The 22,723-nt window shown below is 36.2% G+C and overlaps 1 protein-coding gene across 1 annotated transcript in view; it reads right to left on the bottom strand.

The window, feature by feature from the left end:
• The window catches only part of C2H8orf34 (chromosome 2 C8orf34 homolog), a 176,947-nt gene that overhangs the window by 57,029 nt on the left and 97,195 nt on the right, over positions 1 to 22,723 (bottom strand). Inside the window, exon 8 of the mRNA XM_049828656.1 lies at positions 2,758 to 2,893. Coding sequence (XP_049684613.1) covers positions 2,758 to 2,893 — 136 coding nt within the window. The remainder of the gene's footprint in view (positions 1 to 2,757; positions 2,894 to 22,723) is intronic.

Genomic DNA, 22,723 nt, shown 5'->3' with positions numbered 1-22,723 from the left:
AAGGTAAATTGACTGGAGAGTAATCAGAGCGGAGCATTAAAAAAAAAAACACAGCAAGGTGAAAGAACTAGATTATGCAAATGCAAGAGTAAAATTAAACTTTTCATCTGAGACAAGAAGCATGTTTCCTAACGTTTGGAACGCTGCCAATCAAATTTCAAGTAAAAAGTCATATTCCTCCTACAGAGAGCTAAAATACCTTCAGCACACCTGATTTGGTAATCTGATTTGACAAGCCCTATTATCTGCAGAACACCTACTGCCATTAATAGCTCCATTCATTGGAAATCACTTTATACAATCAAAAAAAAATGGATAAAATTAAGAGGAAAGACACCTGTTTAATTGTAAACAAAAGTATGCATAACAGCAACTTACACTGACTTGTTTTTCAACTGTATTCAAATGTGCCTACAATCAAATCCCATAGTATTTCTATCTAAACTATACAGCACACAACACTACTTAGAGAAGAGAATATGAAAAAAAAAAATCATTTCTAAAATAAATAAATATACTAATAGGTTTTGTATTATGACCTTACAATAAATACTAGGCTTTGTCATACCAATGGAGATAAATGCCAGCACTGAGAAACTTTCATAGAGATGACTCAGGCTGTGATTTTATAGCACGGTATTTTCAATGGCTGTATCACCGAGTAACAGAAAATTGAATTGCTCTTGGAATCAAACAGGAAAAACACCTATCTTTGTGTCCTTGAAGCCACTTGCTTCATGCAACTCTCTGTACCCACTACTTCAGCTGCTACAAGGCAGCACTGGACAAATCTGCTGTGGAGGTATCGAAAGAGAGAGCTAACTGCACTAATAACTCTCTCTTGAAGTAAGAGTGGAAAATTGTCCTCAGACTCAGTAAGAAGGAAGGAACACTTCGAAAGAATAGATAGACTTCATCATCTTGAAGAATAAATGCTAGTTTCATCACTACTGAATACAACAGCAATACCCATTTCTCTCTTTTGACTTCCCTTGCTACTGATGAGATGCTATATTTTCTTGATTCCTCCAAAGTGTAAAGAAACTCCTAAACTGCAACAAGAGTGAAAAGAACCACAGTCAAGTATGTATCATGCAGTTGCTCGCTGACTTCATTCAACAGGGTAGGGAATGAAATTAAGGTGTATAGGCGAAATAAAGCACTGCTTTGCATTCTCTGATAAGTGAAGTGACAAAAGGGCATTTTATGAGATCTTTCTCTCACAAATCATAGTTTAGACTGCAGAGTCATATACTACAGCTAGTTAAAGGACAATAGCAATAGCCAAGGTTGCTAGGTTTGGCTCAAGATCTGAGCCCTTTGTTCCCTGGTGTGCAGGATTGAGAGAATATATAGTATCTTGGCACCTGCTGTTAGCGGCTACTTTAGGGAATTTAAAATTTAATTAACCTTCATAGTAATCCATACAAGATTTTATGTAAATTTAAAAAGACCATGTAGACAACTTAGCATTTCTATTTTTCCCTACCTTTCTACTTGTTAATTCATGGACAACCGATGCCAGTTGAAAAAAGGTGCCACATTTTCATGTAGCTAGTTGTTTGGAAACATTCTACAACATAAGCAATTTGTTTCCAGTGAATTGGGAAGAATCCCATGACTAGTGTGTTTGCTCTTTTCTTAAAGCACAAGGCCAGACCGCTGACAGCAAAATTCTCTAGAATTACAAGGCTGTCCAGTCACTTCTGCTCTGACAGTACTGTGAGCTGAAGTTCCCTGAGGCTCCACAACCCTGCTAAGGAGATGCTATTGCACGAGTGATTTGGTATGCCTGTAGATATGCTCCCAGAGCATCACAAACTGTTTTGAAGCCCCTCTTCCTACATAAGTGCCTTTTAAAACTAGTAATTTACAAGCAAAATGGGAAAAAAAAGTAGAAACGTAGGGTGGCATATGGCCAAACTTTTGACTTAATTTCACCACAGGTTGCTTTTTATTTACAAGCGGCTAATCCCCTCTCAAACTACACAATAGAGCAGCCATTGGCAAAGGCAGGCAGATAAAATTGGCATGCCTCTGTATTGTTCTTGCTAATCTGAACCATTAACAGAAGGGTGAGAAGGCTAGTTTTGTCATTTAAACAGGCTTAAATCCTTTCTCCAAATGAGCTTTTGTCTACATAGAAGAATGCATCTAGGAAATTTAAGGGGTTTCTGTTAGTGTTGCATTCTCAAGTTGACTTGGCTACAGGAATAGCAACCTGTTTATTTGGCCCTCATACTGTAAATGCAAGAATTATTTCCAGCTGTCAAAATAAAAGGGGGTTCAACTTGATTAAATTGTTTCTCAGAGGTGAAACAGGATGAGATTATAAAGTGCTAAGAAGCAACTATTTGAAATCCTGAACTGCACCTGTGCAACTAAATCTCCATTTATACAGGTGCTTTTCAAATTGGATTTGAACCTTTAAATTCCCTGATTCATCCCCTGAAAAACCACAGAAGCTCAAGTAACTAATGAAATTCAGATACAGAAAGGCTTAAAATAGTTTCAAGCTGTGAAGTAAGGCCTAAGACTAACTATGTTCTTTGATTCATTGTTGATGCGACATATCAAGCATAAACATAAGTTGCACAACCCAAATGCCAGAGGTCATAGGGTAGCCAGTAGCTCAGTAATTATTTTTTCTGTAGCACAGGAGAGGTCATCACCAGGCCCATAAGCACAACACATAGCTGAAAACCTGGGGAAAAGAATGTATTGGTTAGCATGATCTGGTTTTGTTTTGTTTTTTACCTGGCACATCTTGCACAGATATTCAATGTGACCTTTGCTTGAGGCTCAGACGTATAAGCACTTCGAGTTTGATTGAATTTGCTCCCAGAAGACATCACACTTGTTACTCCTTCCATTCTTAGATCATCAAGATCCTCTGCAACAAGACAGAATGACTGGATGAACACACGATTAAATTTTGTAGCAATAAAGGTGCTTCACCTGTAGAATCAATAAAGAATAGAACAACTCAAAAAATCAGGATGAAAACACACAGTTACTTGTATAATAATAGGAAAAAACATTTGAGAAGATTTTTATTTATATATATTATCACTGTATTACAAAGGGTTCCTTGAAAAGTATTCAGTATCATTTCCACTTCAAACAGTACTGCATATTTTTTCAATCTTTATTTCTCTGATTCATTTATAAAAAGCTTGTCATCAAGAGATGCTGTCCAACAGCTCCATTTGACATAGGGCATATCAAACAGAAAATTCATTTTTTGCGTGTATGCTCCTCCTCTGATTTCTTCCATCATCTATTCACTTAGCGATGAAAAAATATTCCTAAAATAAAAGTGCTCTGTTAGACCCAGAAAATGTGAAATGGATACAATATATCACATTGAAAGAGACCATGATGTGCATACTTACACCCACCATATTGCTGTAATATTTGGGCAACTCCTAATAATAACAACTGGATTTTCTACTACTGCAAAATCATTCCCATTTTGCAGGAAGACAGCTGGGGATCTCAGAGAATTTTTTGCCCAAGACCACACTGGAATAGGGTAGTTCAGTTAGACTGTCAATGAATTTTCTTGGTTTACAGTCAGGACATCCTTTGGGAATAATCTGTATATTTTTTGCTAACATAAAATAGGCAAGTTCTGTATACCTAATGTATCCATAAAACCCAATTTCCAGTTATTTATAGTTTGGTTAGGTTCTAGCTGAAAGGTAAACAAGCAAAACACTACCTAGCTGCTATTAAATGAGCACCAACCATTCTATGTATCAATTGATGCATGTGGCTTATGGTATACATTATGTGATCATCTAATTAAAATGTCTTTCAGATAATGTATACACATGTATTCTCATATATTTATGTTTACTAAAGAAACCTGATGTTAAAGGATCTGAGTGGAGCAGAAAGTGCATAAAGGCAGACTTTAAATCCCAACATCAGATGGGGAAAAGTCACAGAGAACTTTAAAATCAGAAGAGGCCATGTTCAGCTAGAATTTAAAATACACAAGTAGTCATTATAGACACACAGTGGAGTACTAGGCTCCTCTTCATACATGAAAGAGTGAGAACGCCCTGATTCATTACCTGAAATACTTCTGGGTGTCCTCCATGATTCATATACAGTACTCTTACCACTGTGCTTCAAACTTTGGGCAGTATGGTCAGATTGTCAGGATTATGCCATGCTAACAACAGTCTTTTGGGGAGACACCCAATTTAATAAGAAACATCCAAGAACAGCAAGGCTAAACTTATATGAAACTTTTGTGACTGAAGTCCTTGAACTAGATTTTCTTATCTGTAAGGTTTTGTTTTACTGCTTGAGAAAAGTCTCCTCCCTCCCAAAATTTGTTGGCTTGGTGGTATAAATTGACAGTTCCACTGAAGCTTCTGGCATCTATTTACACAATTTCCACACCTTTTCCTTTAAATTTCATCTATGGTTAATACACAAATTAATTCAAAGGACTTGGAAGGCTGTATGATAAAGAATCATGAAATCAATCATCTCTGAGTCATTTCAGAAAAGGTATTACATATTTGGAACACATTATGTATTAAATATAGTTTAATTGTGCTTTAAAGAGGTGTGAAAAGTTCCGTATTTTTTTAACCGATGTAAACCACTGGATGGATTACAGTTTAAATGAAATTGAAGCATATGCCTCAGGTTTTTTTTCCCCTAAACAGATGTGATTTCTTTAAATGAGGTTTTCAACTGTTCTCTGCTTGATTAACTTTTGGCTCTCTGACAACTAAGACTGTTCAAATACAGTGATGACATAGGCTGCCCTCTATCATACTTTTTATATTTGAATCTGTGTATCAAAAACATGTCTTCTTTCATTTTTAGTCAACTACCAACATTTTTCTCTCAAGAGAAAACTAAGCGAAACTTTGTGCACAAAATGTGGATTTCAGAGGCGCCTATAGTTGTAGCTAACAGACAAGCAGGCAGAATATTATGCAGTATTGATTTATTGTCACATGCTGTTAGACCAATAGCAGTAATGTGCTTGCTACAATGCAGATATTAAAAAAGCCCACCAACTACATCATATACAATTGTTAAATTTTCTCAAGGAATTTTCATTGATCTAATTCAGCATTGGACAGAAATTGTCCATGGCAAGCTACAAAAAGCTGTTAATATTCCAGCTAGACAGAGAAGTATAACCCCATCTACCAAAGCTGAAGAATAACTGCAGCTTTTGATTTAACTTGGATTACTGCAATTCTGCCTCAGTATTGAATGATTTCGGTTTCTCCTGGACGCCTCAAATTTACAGTGCAGATATTGCCCTTTCTTCTCACTAAAGCAACTGGGCTTTGAGAAGCTGCCTGGTTCCCAATACCCATAACTTCGGATAAGAATTTTTGAGTTGTGAGCAAGTTCACATGCCATCTGGCAATCTTCCTGATTGACCACATTCATTACTCAAGGCCCTTAATTAAAAAGAAAAAAAATCCAAACCAACAATAAATCACACAGTAATTTTAATACTAAATTCTCTCTGTGTGTGTATATATATTGTTCAACAATTGATGCATGTTTTGCAGAAGAATATCTGTTCATAAATAAAGATGTTATTAAAATAAATACAAACAATGAGTGCAATAATGCATTTTAAGAATAAAAAAAAAGGTTTCCAAAGGTTCAGATGTTTCTATGTAACATCGGAAAGAATCAGTCTTAGCAAAAAAGGATTTCATTGAGAAGTCAATTCTGCTACAGGGTCTGGACCACTGAATCTTTTCTCTTTCTTTGTTTTCTTTGCTAGACCGACTAGTGATGATACAGCTGAGCGGTTCAGTGATTTTATTGAGCAGCAATGAGGTAATTCACTGAGAAAAGAGAGAAAGAAAAGCCAAGTTGATGACTGCTTATGTGATGGAAGACAAGAATACTGTGAAACTTCTCAAATCCCTAGAAAATTGTTACCTGTCTTTGTACAGTGATAAGCCGGAAGTTCACGTAAATGAAACAATCTCACTTGTGCTAATAAACTTTGTTATTTTAATGCATGACTGTGCACTGTATTTCTTTGATTTAATGTTAATTCTCTGCTATGCTCTACATGAATAGGGTGTGTCTAGACCCCACCTTGATCCTATCGCAATTTCCATTAAGTATGTTCTGTGTAGTAAAAAAAACCTACCTCCAAAACAAACAAAAAACCCTTACATTTTTCTCAAATAAGCATTTCACCAAAATAAACTCATACAGCTGCAATCTTCATGCATTGCCATAACAACAATACACGAAAATACTTAGAAGTGAGATAAAGATCACAGATGTAATATAGCATAGCACAGAACCAGATGTTTTCTATATTAATAATGCCACACTAAGCTAAATTCTTTGTGTTTTTTTTTATAGCCAAGTTTGATCAAAAAGGGAAGGGGAAAAAGGGTATCTATTTCAGCTAAACAAGAACATAGCCCAGTAACAAGGTAATATTTTTAAATAGGATGTTGTTTGTAATTATTTACTTCCTTTTTTGGGGGGAGGAAGGGCTGGGGAGAGGGAAAGGGGCACTAATGCCAAGTATTCTAGAAACTGCAAGATTGCTTAATGTCTTGGGATGACAGGGTATGGAATCATCTTACAAACATCTACAAGACTTGCACACCATTCACTTGAAGGACAGAGCTCTTTTTACGCAAAACTCCTATTAAATGCAGTGAAAGTTCAGTTGCACAAAAGGCTCACATAATCAGGTTATGTGCTACATTGTTTGATATGATCCAGTCACTTTTGTCTCCTTCCTCCATTACAAAACATGTAATAATTTCCCAGGACTAATTCAAGAAGTATAGGGTGCAAAGCTGGAAAAAGTCCTGGTTCATTTTTAGGGAGGTTATGACACCTCAATATCTGTTCAGTCTAATGCTAAGAAAAGCACTAAATGTTTTCATGTGAGCGTAAAAAATTCAGGTAATGAATTCTGATTTATATTCTTGCAGGCCACCAGTCAATTCTGATGCACCACCAGTAATATAATGCCTCTTTCTCTGAAGCAATGAATTTCTCAGGGCAGTGTTCTTGCATCGTGATAGACATTGATGTATTCCATGTATATAGCATTGACTTGTCAAGGATTGCTGACTGAAGCACAGACTCTTAATACGCTCTACTACTCTCATTAAAAAAACCCACAACCAACCAACCAACTCCCCCCCCCCCCAACCCAAAAAATCAACCCAAAAAAACAAACCAAGAAAACCCTACTTGCCGATAGCAGTTCTGCTTGTGTTCCGGGATTTTATGCTGCTTTTTATGTCATACTTATGTGTTTCTTATTACATTAACCGATCCTCTCTAATTTAGATAAATTTTCTTACCAATACCAAGAGAGCCCAATAAAAATCCCACCTTAATTCTGAAAGAACTGTTGGGACAAGCAGGAATTAAGCTTCCAGACAAAGACGACCATTGATCTAGAACACTTGATGCTCCCCTCCTGAAAATGATGTTTAATCATTAAGTTCAACAGAAGCAAAACTAGAGTTATCTTCTGCAATACACTAGCTACAGGACATCTCACTTTGTTCCCTCTTATTCATCTATGACTTTGATGTCATGGAGTAGACAATCCTGTTAGTCTGGTGCATATGTTCTAATATTTCTTCCTATTAACATCTTCAAATATCGAAATTTGGCCCAGTTCAGACCCATGCCATAGACTGTTGATGCAAATATCCTAAGTAAATCCATCAAGAGACTTGCACTCCTTAGAGACATTTTAGATTCCTGAACCCAATGTTCTGAAGACACTTTATAAGTGTCTCAAGTTGACAATGAATTCCCTAATGTTTGTGCTTCCACTGACGGATCCACCGAAAACCAGTTGAAACATAATGCTGCTAAGTCCTTGAGTTTGCTTATCCACTTCTACCTGTATGATTTGTCAGAGCCAATCTAGCAGAATCCCATCCCACAATCAAAACCACAAAACCAACATGGGAGTACAGAAAGCAGCATTGTACACAGGTACTGAAACATACAATGAATCATTGATTAGAGTTCTCACTTTTAGTCAGCAAGAGTGAGAGGAATCTGTCTTCAGTTTCTCCATCTTCCTATTTTAAGCTGGGACCGGAATTAACATAGGAAGTAGCCTTTTCTGATGAAGATGTTCTAGTTTCATTAGAGCACACTTCAGTAACTTAGGCAACTACACTAAGCAATGGCCCACAGGGCTCCTGCTTATTCTCCCTTTTTCCACTAGGTGCGATATTTGTTTACGACAGAAAACAAATTACTTGCAGGCAAGACTGATGGAGCACTGACTTAGGGGATAAGAGTGTCTCTAAGATGCAGTGCCTGGGCTTCAGATCCTTGCTTCAAATCAGGGAGATGAAGTTTATAAAACAAGTCTTGGATATCCCAACTGGACAAACTACTGACCTGAATGGAACATTATAGTCTCATTTTATTTAACTGAGGAAGTCCATAACCACAGTTGAAAATAACTGGCATCATGCCTTCTTATCATTCCCTACTGGTAATCCTACGACAAATGATCTAATATCACCAAATAACCACTGCTCACCCACTAGTTCAGCAACAATAACTGATTATATAACCACCGTTGCTGCATGCCAATAGTAATTTCAAACACGTTGGTTTAAACTATCAACTAGGTAGTTTCATTCGGTACTAAAGAATTATTTCAAACACTTTATTTTTATAATAGCAGGAATCTACTATTGATTTGAGCACATTAATTACTTTTACATTTCAAAAAAAAATTTAGAATCTTTCACTTGTTACATCACATTCTATAATGCATTAGTGCAACTGCCATAATTATACAAAAGTACTTGCACTATAATAAAAATATAGAAGCACAAAAAGGTCATGAGAAAATCCACATAACAACCAGAAATTCTGGATTTCAGAAGGCATCTAAAGAAATGTATTTTAATGTTTTCCCTTGGCAAACTTTTCTTTTTTGCACTTTACCTTTAAGTAAAAAAACTTTTAAAATTAAATGCAAATTTTGATCAATATTTCTAATCAGCTCCAATTCTGATGTCATTTATTTAAGGAACCACTGTATTTATTTGAATATGCAATTCAGACCTCAGTCCAACTCTGCTTTCTTAAAGCAAACCACCAAAACAGCTTTGTCATAATAATAGAATAAGCCGTGTTTAAAGCAGTAAGCTTTTTTTCAATCATATCAAAAATATCAAAGCACTAGAAAGGAATGTATTTTTAAGAGGTTTCATTTTGTTTTTAATTTCAGTATGGTTTTTTATTTTCTAACAAGAGGAGCCAGCCATAATATTTTTCAAGTGTATTTGGTTAACGTAGTACAGATGTTCCTTACAATATATATCCAAAATACTGAATTTCACATTACATTGTCACTTACGTTTTTCTTTATTAAATCTATTTTGACTTAAACCGATAATTTACATGCCGTTTATCTGAAGTTTTATAAAAGTGATCTAAGATTAATAATAATTCATTAATTCAGTAGTATACTTCACTAAACATAAAGCAACTACATTGAATTTTCAGCCAGTCAGAGAAGATATTAAACTGTTTAGCTTTGTATGAATCAATTTTTGCACTGAGGGCCACATTCATATTACTTTGCATCCACCTAATTTACTCTACCAGCCCCTTGGCAGGATTAAGCTTGGCTGGCTTATCAAGAGGCCAGTGGAAATTCATACACCTTTTACTGAAATGAAAGTTGAGGCAAAGTATAAAAACTACAAACATTTCCAGTAACACTGAACCTTCCAACAGCTTGCTTTTGAAAATTAGTACAAGCATTTCTGGAGTGCCAGTTACTAGAGCATCTGTATGTTCTTTCCCATAAACCTATCTAAATCAAGTATTCCTACAGTGGAAATGTCTCTCTTTCCCCAACTTCTTCTTTTTTTTTTTTTTTTTTTTTTTTTTTAAATTAAAATGATCAAATTCCAAATGTAGTCAAACACCTTACTTGTTCTTCAGAGAATCTTCTTCATGAAGAGAGAAATGCACTAAGTAAGAAACAAGATGCTTGTACGGCTTAAATCTCCTACCAAGAAACTAGCACATCTCCCATTTTTAAAAAGTGCTTTTCAGTCAAGCACTATAACCAAATGAACCTGGCTGCAGACCAAGCTCTTGTGTTAGCAAGGTTCGATTTAATTTAGGGACTTATATGTGAGTGATCTCAGACTGGATGGCTTGGGCAGGCAGAGAGAAAGCGAAGAAATCTCTAAACTCTCTGCATGCATAGGCACATTTAGCAAAAGATACTTAGCATGTTGTATGTGAAAGTTCATATTAAGCTCTAGGTGCATTAAAGTCTTGACTGAGACAGTAACATATCAGTAATTCCATGATAATCACCAAAACTCTTAGGTAATAAACTAGAAGAAGCAAACTGTGGATCTTTGTTAACTGGTCTTCTGCCTAACTGCAAAGGGACAACTGCCCTCTTTGTTACCTCTTGTCCTGGTTTCAGCTGGGATAGGGTTAATTGTCTTCCTAGTAGCTGGTACAGTGCTGTGTTTTTAAGCTAGGTATGAGAAGAATGCTGATAACACTGGTGTTTTCAGTTGTTGCTAAGTAATGTTTAGTCTAAAGTCAAGGATTTTTCAGCTTCTCAAGCCCAGCCAGCAAGAAGGCTGGAGGGGCGCAAGAAATTGAAAGGGGACACAGCCAGGGCAGCTGACCCAAAGTGGCCAACGGCGTATTCCATACCATGTAACGTCACATCTAGTACATAAACAGGGGGAAATGGGGGGGGGGGGGGATTGCTGCTCAGGGACTAACTGAGTGTCGATTGGCAGGTGGTGAGCAACTGCATTGTGCATCACTTGTATATTCCAATCCTTTTATTATTACTATTGTCTTTTCATTAGTGTTATCGTTATTAGTTTCTTCTTTTCTGTTCTATTAAACCGTTCCTATCTCAACCCACGAGTTTTACTTCTTTTCCAGATTTTCTCCCCCATCCCACTGGGGGCAGGGGACAAGTGAGCGAGCGGCTGCATGGTGCGTAGTTGCTGGCTGGGGTTAAACCACGACACCTCTGCTAACTCTGAATCAAAGATAAGGAGGAGTGTGGAAGATGGCACCCAACAACTGAAGCTCTGCTGTTTCTTCCAGTTCCATCCCTTTATCAGCTTGCATCAACTCTGCTTTGTCCTGAGACGATACCATCTGTTTTGTATCACTACCCCTATTTTGGCCAGACACTGGGACATCTGGAAGACTGCACTGTCTACACTCAGAGAAGCAGACACTGAGCTGGATACCATCAGCATACCAATGGCATCACAGCTGACAGTACATGCTCTTCCTCACTCATTGATTAAATTCATACCACCGATGTCTTTTGAGAGAGGGTAGAACAAAATTTTTAAATATAATTTTATCTCTCCAGCTGGGTCAAGCAGATAAACTAGCAGGTATGTCAAAACCATCCCACACACCCAATAGCTTAGTCAGGTAATAAAGTTCCAAATAAACCAGAGTTCTCCAATAATTGTTTTACTGAAGAGAACTAAATGCTTTTTAAAGAAACTTTTGGTTACTGAAAAACCTGTGTAGTTGCAGGTGTTGTATATGTGCCGCTTATTCTGTTAGATTGTTTTGTGTAACCTACCAGTTCAGTGCACTATCAGGTTATGTCTGCTCATGCTTTTGGTTTGGGTACAAGAAAATTAGGTTTTTGGTTTTGCAACAATGCTTGCACAAGCGTACTGCAGTACAAGACAGAGCTGGCTGAAATGGAAAATAATCCAGTGGTACCTACAATACATGTGGTTGCTACACTTTCACTGAATATTGCAGGACAAGATTATTGCCTAAACAATAAATCAGGCATTGCAGCATGTTAGTTCATGTAATGTTAGCTCATGCCTACTCTCTTATACATCATAGAGATACATTTGCTTTTACTCAACACTACCTTATCTTCTGGATATGAATTAGAACCACACATTTCTCCAGAAGATCTCATTTCAGAACTATAAAACTATCTTGTAAACAAATCAGAGGTTACCTGATAATTCTGCTTCTCAAGACATACTAAGTTTAATCATGACTCCAGTGAACTCAAGTGGCATTTGCCATTGACTCCACAGACTGAAAATTTATCTAAAATATTGCAAGTTTCCCTCTTTTGGGTTTCAGCTCTTTAATACGAGAGCTGCGAAAATCCTGTGGACATGTTTAACTTTGGAGCCCACAGCAGTGGAACAGAATGTGAACCACATGCCCTGGTGGCCACTGTATGCCATCCTTTGTGGAGTATAAAAACTGCAGGCTAACCATTCAAAGCAATTCTATCCATTGAGAGGGAGGCAGAGATCCTAGAATGGAAAGCCAATTCAACATCAGATAGAAAATGTTCCTCAAAGAGTTGTGAAAAAACAAGCATGAAAGAAACACAAAACCTTAGGAAGCACAATCGTCATATCCTGCAAGGAGGTGGCAGAAAAGAGTACATAGTATCACAGAAGACAAATTACTAATTCAGTATATTTTCCTTCTCAAAATGAACCATCTGTACGAAATTCCTAGCAGTTTGACTGATAGATAATCTAAAAATGAAATAAGGTCAAACTTGCAGTACAAACCATATTAACAGGAGGAACAGAGAAAATAATAAAATTAACAAGTCTAAACTGAAAACATCTTCAACAATATACATCAGAGGAGATCTATTTCAAGCAAAAAGAAAACAGGTAGCATTGCACTAAGAGGAAGGTAAGGTAAACACAAAAAGGCCAAGTGATTCATGACTTTCAGTCTTCAGGTGCACTAACAAAGCTCACTCGCCTTCAAATACTATTAGCTCAGGTGGTAGATGAATGAGGTCAAACTCCAAGGTGCTAACCAGCAGTCATTAAGGGTGCAGTTCTGTAATCTAGTAGCTTGTTCCCAGTGATAAAGTCCCACTTATTTCCATGCGTTTACCCCTTTCGACCCTTCCCAGTTATACCAGTACTTGATTCTTATCTGACCTTGGTGTGAGCTCATTCAGGGGAAAAATATTATGTTATTGCTGGAATCTTCTACATCTGGCTCAGTGAGCTGCATCGGCACACTGACGGGTCAAACAAGCATTAAAAACAGTTTAAAGGAAACAACAGGAGCCTATAGCCCTGCATGAAGGAACAGAGGAGGAACTAGGACCAGCTTCCTTAATGAAAGAAATATATCGTATTCGGTTAGGCTCAGCCCATCTCCCACAGCTGTACCCTAAGGGGTAAAAACATTAGGTATTTCAGCAACACTAACAATTCGGAATACGAACATGTTTCTACAGGACTAAAGCACCCGAAGAAAAAAACCCAAAAGTTTATCAAAGTATCAGAAACAAAAGTAAGCAAGACATCATTTTGACATTGATGGAAGGATACCCCATCTGCAACTCACCACTGCTGCTTTTAAGGACCTTAAAACTTAGTGTAATTTTGCTACTCTCAAGAATCAAAGTTTTTCAAAACTGGTATTAAAATATGTATTCAGAAAATCGTTCCTAATATATTACCAAAATATGATTCTTAATAGTATGTGGTAGTACACTAAAAATATGATTTTGGATTTTTTAAAAAAAATTATTACATTTGCCAAGCAATCACTGCCTTTCTGTTTTTTTCTTATTTAACTGAGTAATGCCAAGGTGATACAATCTAATACGACTGAACTTGTAAATAAGCTTGAACATGAGAAGCAGGTTAAGATTTCTTGCTATCAACACAATGTCTTACCTTCTCATCACCTTTTTTTCATCTGTTTTAGAATTCCTGAAATATGGTAATGTACATGAATTAAATGAATTCTGATAATATCACTGTATAAAGATTTTTAAAAGTTAATGCAGATTTAATGGATGAGTCTTGCTCTACCAAGAGTTGAAAGAGAAACTGAAGTTGCAGCTACTTTGAAAGTTACTGCAAATGAGAGAGGTCATCAATGTGCTCAAAGAAATTTTCAAAACTTAGTAATTTATCAGTTTCTTTATCATGGATACAAATATTATTCTGAAACTAATGTACAGACACATTTGCCCATCCATAAAATGACATCACATCAATTCAACTGCATTCCTCCAAATGCAACACCCCTTCAGTTTCCGAAAACACAAGAAACAGTTTGTAACATCTGATAATGCTTCAGCAGATCCACAGGAATACTTTTTTCAGCTTCCAAATGACATTTTCAATTACCTATGTACACTCTAAGTTCCCTTTCAGATGAGCACCGCAAAACAGTCCTGAGCAAGAAGCTCTCCCAACTGTCAAAAACTCTTACTATTCTCTATCACTTGAGCAGCTTAGTTTATAAACCTTCTCATAACCCTTTCAATAAGCACCCTGAGTAAATACCTATAGCAGCTAACATAACTTGCCATCACACCAGTGAAAGTCTCCCATCTCTTTAATGTTCTGTTTCAGGTATCACCTACTTATGAAATATTTATCTATGTGAAGACTCAGTATAATGTGAAATATTGCCAAATTATTGCTCATTTACAAGTTAGAAATTATGTCCAATATAAAACCAAATCAATATAACACAAATTATAAAGAACAGGTTATCAGAAACAGAATTCCCAAGGCACTGGTATTATATGATGTTTACAGAAGTTGGAAGTGTTAACAGAAGAGTTCTAATTCCTTAAGCAAATACATTATTCAAGACTTTTCAACAATCCTTTTGAACACATCAATAGACAATCAATATTCAAAGATGAAAAAATAACTACTGTTCAGCAGCTAGACCTTAATAATATTCTGTCTCGAATAACTAGACATACTTTTAGAGCAAAGTTCACGAAACAAGTATTATTTTTATCAGATCATGATGTGAGTATTCATAAAAAAACACAATGATAAATTCAGCCTAGTTATTTGTGACTGACATAACCCAGTTGCTATCCATTTCCTGAAAAATGGCAGGAAAATTAGTTCCTCTCAGAAATACTCAAATCTGTCAAAAGATTTTTCTCTCCCTCTAAGGGCATCCAAGTAAGCACGAAAAACATTTGATAAAATCCCCTGCAAAGATACATTTCCCCATATAGCCAAATGGAGAAATAGGCCTGCAAACTATTGTCAGACACCTTGCCAAGTCTCCTCTATTCCAAACATTACTTAGAGTAGTTCTGCATTTAGGTGATAGTGATTCAATAATTAAATCTGTGACATTCTGAGGAATTGTCTCTCCACAGTCATTAATTCACATTTGCCTATGGTCATATATACACTAATTAACTAACTGAGAGTCAGAAATAGAAACAAAATGATACATGAAGTTCCTTTGTATATGTAAAAATGACAATCATTCAATCAGCTTCTGAGTGTCCTAAATAACGTGCAGAGTAATCCATGTATAAAGAAAGAACATTTGACTTTGATGTGCTGGAGTAATCTTGTAGAGATGTGGCAGATGAGCAAGAGGAAACAATTTCACAGCCATTAATTAGGAATGACAGTTCAATGTTTGAAGAAGGAAATATATATTCAGTTACAGTTACTTTTTTAATACTGTAACAGCAAACTACCACAGTGAATGGTAACTTCTCTGTAAGACATATGCAGGACATGCACCCATCTCTATAGTGTTTTGCAGAGGAAACCCGTTGATTTGCCTTCAGGTGCTCAGAAATCTACAAGCAACAAGAGGAATGTTTCTACATAAAAACTGTAAAATGTGCACATGGCACGTATGGCTTATCTTCCAAATCTCGAAGCTCTATGTTTTCAGTTGAGTTGAGTTAGGCAAAGGATTATGCGTGAGAACAACATTAGTCATCCTTCATTTGCATTTCACATAAACAATAAATAATGGTTTATAATAATAAACAATAACAATAAATGCAAAATTTATATAATAAAAATGTTACTTTTTCCAGTCTACTGGACAATACTTTATTTCTCTGAGCAAACTTGAAGCTGAAATTTCACTTCAGAAGAGACCTGAAGGAAGACTAAGAAAGAATTATATGGAATACTACTTTGGTACTTCAGTGTCAGCATTTACAGTTTCAAAAATAGGAAAATTTAAAGGTCAATAACATTTAAACATTCTGCAATAATGTAGGAATGTTTTAGAGAAAAAAGGAAGTATGCTCTTTACCTTTGTTAGAAAGGACAAATATGTGACTATCACTTTTTTATTATGAACTATGCCTTTAAGAATAATTTTGTATTCTTATTGTTTCATTTACAACATCTTTTCTAGTTTTTATTCTCATCCTATTGAAAAGAAAACAATCTCTCTATAACTTCTGGTTTTAATAAAATAAGGAGAGAAAGCTTTTTGAAGCTACAATTGGATTTGTCTCTCTGCATCTGGTTAAAAATCAAAACTGAAAAATCCTATTATTTGCATATTTATTTATATTTAATTATTTCCAGGACTGTAAACTTTCTCTGAAGAGAATTAAAAACAATGGAATGACTGTAATTCTTTTCATTTCTATTTTATTCCTTCATTATTGTATACTTCAAAGATACCCCATTTCTCTACAGAGAAGAAACTTGGGCTACATCAATGTTACGCGGAAAACAGCAAGCCAATAAATGTAACATTTTTGTGTTCAAAACTCCTCCTTCTGTCACAAAGGCCCATTGTAACCCCAGCTTCTCAGTCCAGGAATGTATAAACTTTATGCAGTTAACATCACATCCATCCATACATATCCTATTAAATTTTCATTTCTTTTTCAGCTGCTCAATATCTCAATATTTTGCTAACCATTTCCATCCTCCTTTTTATATGTTCTTCCAAAGGTGACTCACCATCTCTCTTCCCACGATCATACTCCCTCCAAGCAAAACCGTGGCTTATATGCATCAGTGGCCAAACTCGTATTTCATTGCAGTGAGGCCAGGACTTAACTCTTTTTAAGTGCGCTTCCTGTGCAGTTTATTGTTCCAAGATAGTGATGATTTAAGGAGTAGTTTCACAATCAGTTTAAGCTAAACTAAGTCTGCACTGCCACTGAAAGAGTCAGACCTGTCCGTCTCCCACTTCAGCCGACTAGCACTTCCCATCCGTACGCTAGCTAGCAGTAGTGCTTCTGTGGCCCACAATGAGTTGGGCCAAGATCAGCTGTCTGAAGATTACCTCTTTTTTGCTGGGTTGATTTTTGGCCCAGATCAGACTCACTCTTCGATATCTTCTTTGAGGTTTCTTGCTCAGAGATGGAGTGTTTTTAACAGGCAATCAGAAGAGATGATTTAAAATACAGCTTAATATTTTTTCATTTCAGTGTCTGGTGATATAAAACCAGTTAAATTAAACCAGGGTCATGGATGGTTATTGAAGTTAAAATAGAGGATACCACTGCTAGGAAGGATCTTCAGAGAAAATAACAATAATATGTCCCCTTGATGCAAGTCCCCTTGAAATATAAGTTTTATTTTCCTTGGAATGTGAAGCTGAAATCCTGCAGGCTACAATTTGAGGAAATATTCAGTAGACATTAGAAGTGAGTTCTAGGAGTTATTTTAACACCTCTTGTTTTGGATTTATTTTCTGCAAAAAATATTTTATGTATTATCTTGAGATCACTGCAGTAGTAGGTAAGTACAGAGACAACACACAGAAATTGCCCAAACTTTCACAGCTCCAAAGCAAATGGTTAGAAGACAAATTTGCTCCAAAAACAGATATTAAGCTTAAACCAATGCTCCTTCTGAGTACAGAAAAAATCCACAATGCTAAGTGTAATAATAAGAAAGGACTCAGAATACAGAATTACCTATAACAGCTTTCAAAGTCAACCCATACTTACTGTAACTCCATAGACTTCAAATGATTTAATTTCAAAGATAACTCAGATGCTTATATTTAAATCTAGCATCTTTCCTCTTTCTTGTCTCATCTTTGCCCATAGGCACACTTTTTTTTTTTTAGATTTGGTATTTGGATGTATTCTTACTGTACTTGCCCCTCCCTCACCCTTCCAGTCCTCACTAATCATGCAAAGGATCTAATAGCTATTTATGACAACAGACAGACATCCTTCAACTGAAATGCTCCTTTAGCGTTTTTTTTATTTATTTTCCAGCATTCTTATTGTGTGGTGGTATAAACTGATGATTACCCCTGATTTCTCTTTTCACTATTCTCCTGGTTTTGAATTTCTCATATCCTGAATTCTTTTCAGTCTCCGCAGACTACCACTCCACCGCTTCTCTTGCAGTATAGCTTTTGCTATATTTTGCCTCTTTCTCATCTTTGCTACATTAATAGTCAGAATGTCCTACATATAATAATACTAACTGCCAGTATATTCTCATACAAAGAACCATGTCTTCATGAATGCCAGGTCATTAAAGAAAAGGCAAGAAAAGAAGCTGGTAGTACTACTTTTGATGTCAGCAGGTGCACTGCAGTTACTACAGTGATGTGTCTAAGCTAGAGTGAACTTGCAAACTCAAGGTATTGTGTGCCACAGTAACCCTATGAAGCACAGCAATGGCTAATGAGCTTCTTGGTCTCCTCAAAATTGCTACATGCACATTACAAAAGCTGGCATTGCTAGCGGTATCTGACTTGGACTGCTTGAAGCTATCCTTTGTTTGCAGGGCAGTCACAGCATTTACTGTAGTATTCATAATTTTAAGTGATGAAAGTTCTTTCATGTAATTTGTTAAGACAGCAAAGTAGACAAATGGAATACTTGAAATTGTAGGTGGTCTGAACAGCTGTTTAGAGGTGCTTTTATTTATTTTTTGTTTTCAATCTCTCTCTCCTCTCATTTTTATCAAGGCTTTCCAAATCCAATTTTGAGTATTGCAAGTATCAGAAAAGTTACCTTTCTGAAAAAGCATTTGTTCCCTTCCTACTTTGCTATAAATGATCTTTTACTTCACCCTGTTCTTTCTTCTCCATCTTTATTCTTCCTCCATCCTCTTTTTTGCTTTCAGCAATTACAACCATTAGAAAAAATTTATTCCACTCCAATTTAATTTTATAAAACAGAACACTCTCAGAATCTCTTCACATGCAAAACACTATTGGAAAGAATGGCTGGCCAAGCAGCAGCGTTTTTAAATAAGAACAGGTAACAAAGTTTGGATTTTGTCATGTTATTTACTGTTTGTCATATTTACTGCTTGCAGCATTTGAAATTACTTTTATCTTACTATTTTTAAATTCAATGTTGCACTTGATATCATGCTCAATGGTAAAAGCACATACCTTGCAACAAACAATAAAAAATTAAAATTCTGCCTGGTTAGGGAAAGAAACAAAAAGAAAAAAAAGTAGAGGTAGTTATTCAGTAAGCAGCAAACTTAATGACTCTTGAATTCTTATGGATTTATGTTACATCCCAATAATTCCTTCATGTTAATTTCAGCTGTTTCCCTCCATATTTCTTATAGTATCGTCTCCCTAGTAATTCTGCCCATCTTCCTTCTTTTCCTCTCCTTCATTAACTCAAACAGCTTGTCCCAAATTGCTTGAGCAAGTCAGCAGATGCTTTGTTTGATTCAGAGCCATAATACTGATCAATCTGCAATAGTACCTCTATAGTTTGTACTGAAGCTTCAAGGGTGGTACTAATGAGATTGTCCTCTATCCAGATACCAATTTTCAAGTAATTGGAAGAAATTTCATATATTAGAGACCTGTCAAATTCTGTTGCCAGAAATTTGTCAGTAGATTTAAAAGTTACTAGGAGTAGAACTCAAAGACAGATGAGCACACCTTATAAAATCATATAAGTGCATAGAAAACTAGCCTCATGGGAAACCAGGGAGTGAAAACTTAAGAGGGAGAAAAATGGTATACAGGGGGTATTGCTACTGGTTTACAACACACTAAGCTGGTGGCTTTGCAACTACGTTACTGTGAACGTTTCCACCAGTTAAATACACACTGGATAAAAGAAGCATTTCACTTTTTATCAGATTTCAGTAGTCACAGTTATATAAGCTTTTGTCCTTGAAATATCGAATGTATGAGGTCTCTGGCAGACTCACCCTGCCTGATGTTGCTACCAGCCAAAACCACCTTCCTCTCTTCTGACAGACATTGCTACTCTCCTAGGCAGAAACAGGTTTCCTTAATGCACTGGGCTGAAAACAACAGTGATTCACAAGCTGATTTACAAGCAGATCAGATGTCTCTGCCCTGAGGGCTTCCGTATCTATTAAAGGTGCAGGGCAAGGCAGAAGGCTGAGGGTGGCAGTAACTTCAGCCAACAATCTCCTGCTGCAAATCTGTCAGAAGTCGAACAAGAACCAATTTATACTCACTTATGATTTTGCATGCCCTTTTTCATTCCTTCTCCAGACTGATATATATAAAACTCTTCAATTTCTGTCTGTCTCCAGTCATTTCCCTCTCACATTTTCCAATCTCCTTTCCTTCTGCTGTGTCCACTCTGAGATCAGGGTGACTAGAATGGAAAGCTTTTATACCAAACCAAGATAGCTCACTGGATACACACGGGGACAACTGAAAGAGACTTGAAAGAAGTCAGGCAGGATATGCAGTGTAGACAATGTTATATTTTGACCTAATAGCATGGGCCAAACATACCTGGCTCCTTTTATGTCCACAACAGTTATGGGCCCGCAAACACCTCATCACAATCTTTCGCGTTAATTTAGCAGCCTGAAAATTGTAGCTGTAGTTCAAATCATTCTTTCTCATATGTTCCCTGACATTTCCCAACCACAAAATTCACCTACTGTCATGTTGTTGATTTTTAGAAAAGTCTTCACTTGTTTCTGGTCTTGATCAACTTGGATATTTTTGTGTAATGTTGTAAATATCACCTTACTTATCACCCACCTCCCAGTGGAGAATAATAATAATATATTAAACTATAATATTCTAATAGAGGTACTCCACTGGTACTGGATTGCTAAAATAATAAAGTACCATGTATTTATTCATTATTATCATTTTGCCACATGGGAAGCTTCTAATCCATGACAGCACTTTATTTCTCACCTTGTGAATACTTTATTTCCTTAGTATCCATTTGTGACAGGCATTGACAAAAGTTTTTTTATGAAAGTCCAAGTAAGTCATACATACTGGCACTCCTTAGCCAATATTTTGCTGACACCTTCACAGAATCATAATTACATACACAAAAAAGGAAAAGACAGCTGCACTCAAGCCTAGTCACTAGAACAGTTCCCTTTTTATAGCTTTCTATGGAGAAAAATAAATTCAACATCACTATGCACGTCCACCTTTAAAAATGGGGTAAACCCCCCCGCCCCGGCCCCCCCCCCCCCCCCCGCTAAAATGGTTGGTTTACTAAATATTGAGAGAAAAAAGAAAGCAATGATTAAGTATTTAGTGTTTGAGCCCAATATTAACCTCAGCAAAAATGTTACACCTCACATCCTACCCATCCATTTCTTATCAGAAGCTGTGAAATATTTATACAGAAACCTCTTTGATGTCTTCTTTCTCAAAACTGGACCTAATAACGAACTAACTAAAAATTAATCAAACTGCATAGGTAAACTCATATAAAAATTTAAATAGTCAGTTTTTTAAGTGAGTCATACCACTGGAAACAAATTTTCTAATCAATTCAAATTTTTTTAGTTTTAATTTAAAATAAGCATTTACTTTGAAAAAATGGTATTTTCTATTTTTATTACACAAGATGTTGGTTAATAAATAAGCACTGGGCTCTGTAATATTTCAAGTAAAGATATTTGTAGAAAGATACTCAGTGGGAGTTAATGACACTGGGACATTACATACCAGCTGATAAACAAACCTGTAATTTTCCATGTTGCAAAACTGATGCTAGTAACATACAACAAAATACTTACAGATTTATAATTCTTGACAATTCTTGGAATGGCAGGGTGCAATAGAAGTTTCTGATGTATGCTGATAAAATGTGTGCGTCAGGGGAGGTTAACAAGCAAACAACACAGAACTTAATGGACTATTTATTCCCAATGAGACACTGAACATGCTTATAAGCTCCTGAATACTGCTGTATCACAATCATAACTAATCTTCACATAAAGGTGACTTGAAATACCACATAAATGTGATGTTACACCAGTAAGAGTCAAAGTCTAACTTATGAACTTTCTGAAACTTAATTATGTGGCAACGATACTAGTAAAGAAATGTGGTTTTGCCTTGCATTCACAATTCTGTCAGCAGAACCCTTCCTTGTATTAAATGGTTTTGTAAATCCTGGCAGCTTCTCCTTTGATGCAGCCTGATTACACCAAGAAAACATCATTTATTTCACAGCCAAGATCCATTTATTTTGTATTGAGCAGACTGCCTTTAAGGGACAATGCAAAGCCTAGGGGGTTACATGGACTATTTATTCTTTATCTAAATTTCAGCTCATTTTGTTAACTGAACATGCAAAGGGGCAATATCCAAGAGCCTGTTAAAATATGTAAAACCATAGACAGAAGTATTTGCTATACTGTAAGTTAAGGAATGCCTCTCTAGAGGTGAAAAAAGCACAAGCTTTTCAGAATTGAGCAACTGTTCTGGACCACTGAAAACAGAAATGTAGTTTGATGATCACGAACAATATTCCAGATTATCACCACTTCTTTTAGGAAAAGCAGTTCTGAGCTGATAATGAAAAGATAACTTTCGTATAACCTGTTCTATATCTCATACGTTTCATGCTAGTTTCTAGTTGAATGTCACCAAAAGTATTTCAGTGATAAATAGCTTCACACTAACTAATAGCAGATGACTGATGTTCAGATCTCCATGTTAATTCTTT

Source organism: Accipiter gentilis, chromosome 2 (assembly GCF_929443795.1).
Source record: "Accipiter gentilis chromosome 2, bAccGen1.1, whole genome shotgun sequence".
Taxonomy (NCBI): Eukaryota; Metazoa; Chordata; class Aves; order Accipitriformes; family Accipitridae; genus Astur; species Astur gentilis.
Note: the sequence above shows the minus strand (reverse complement) of the source record. Positions and strands in the feature narration are given on the sequence as shown.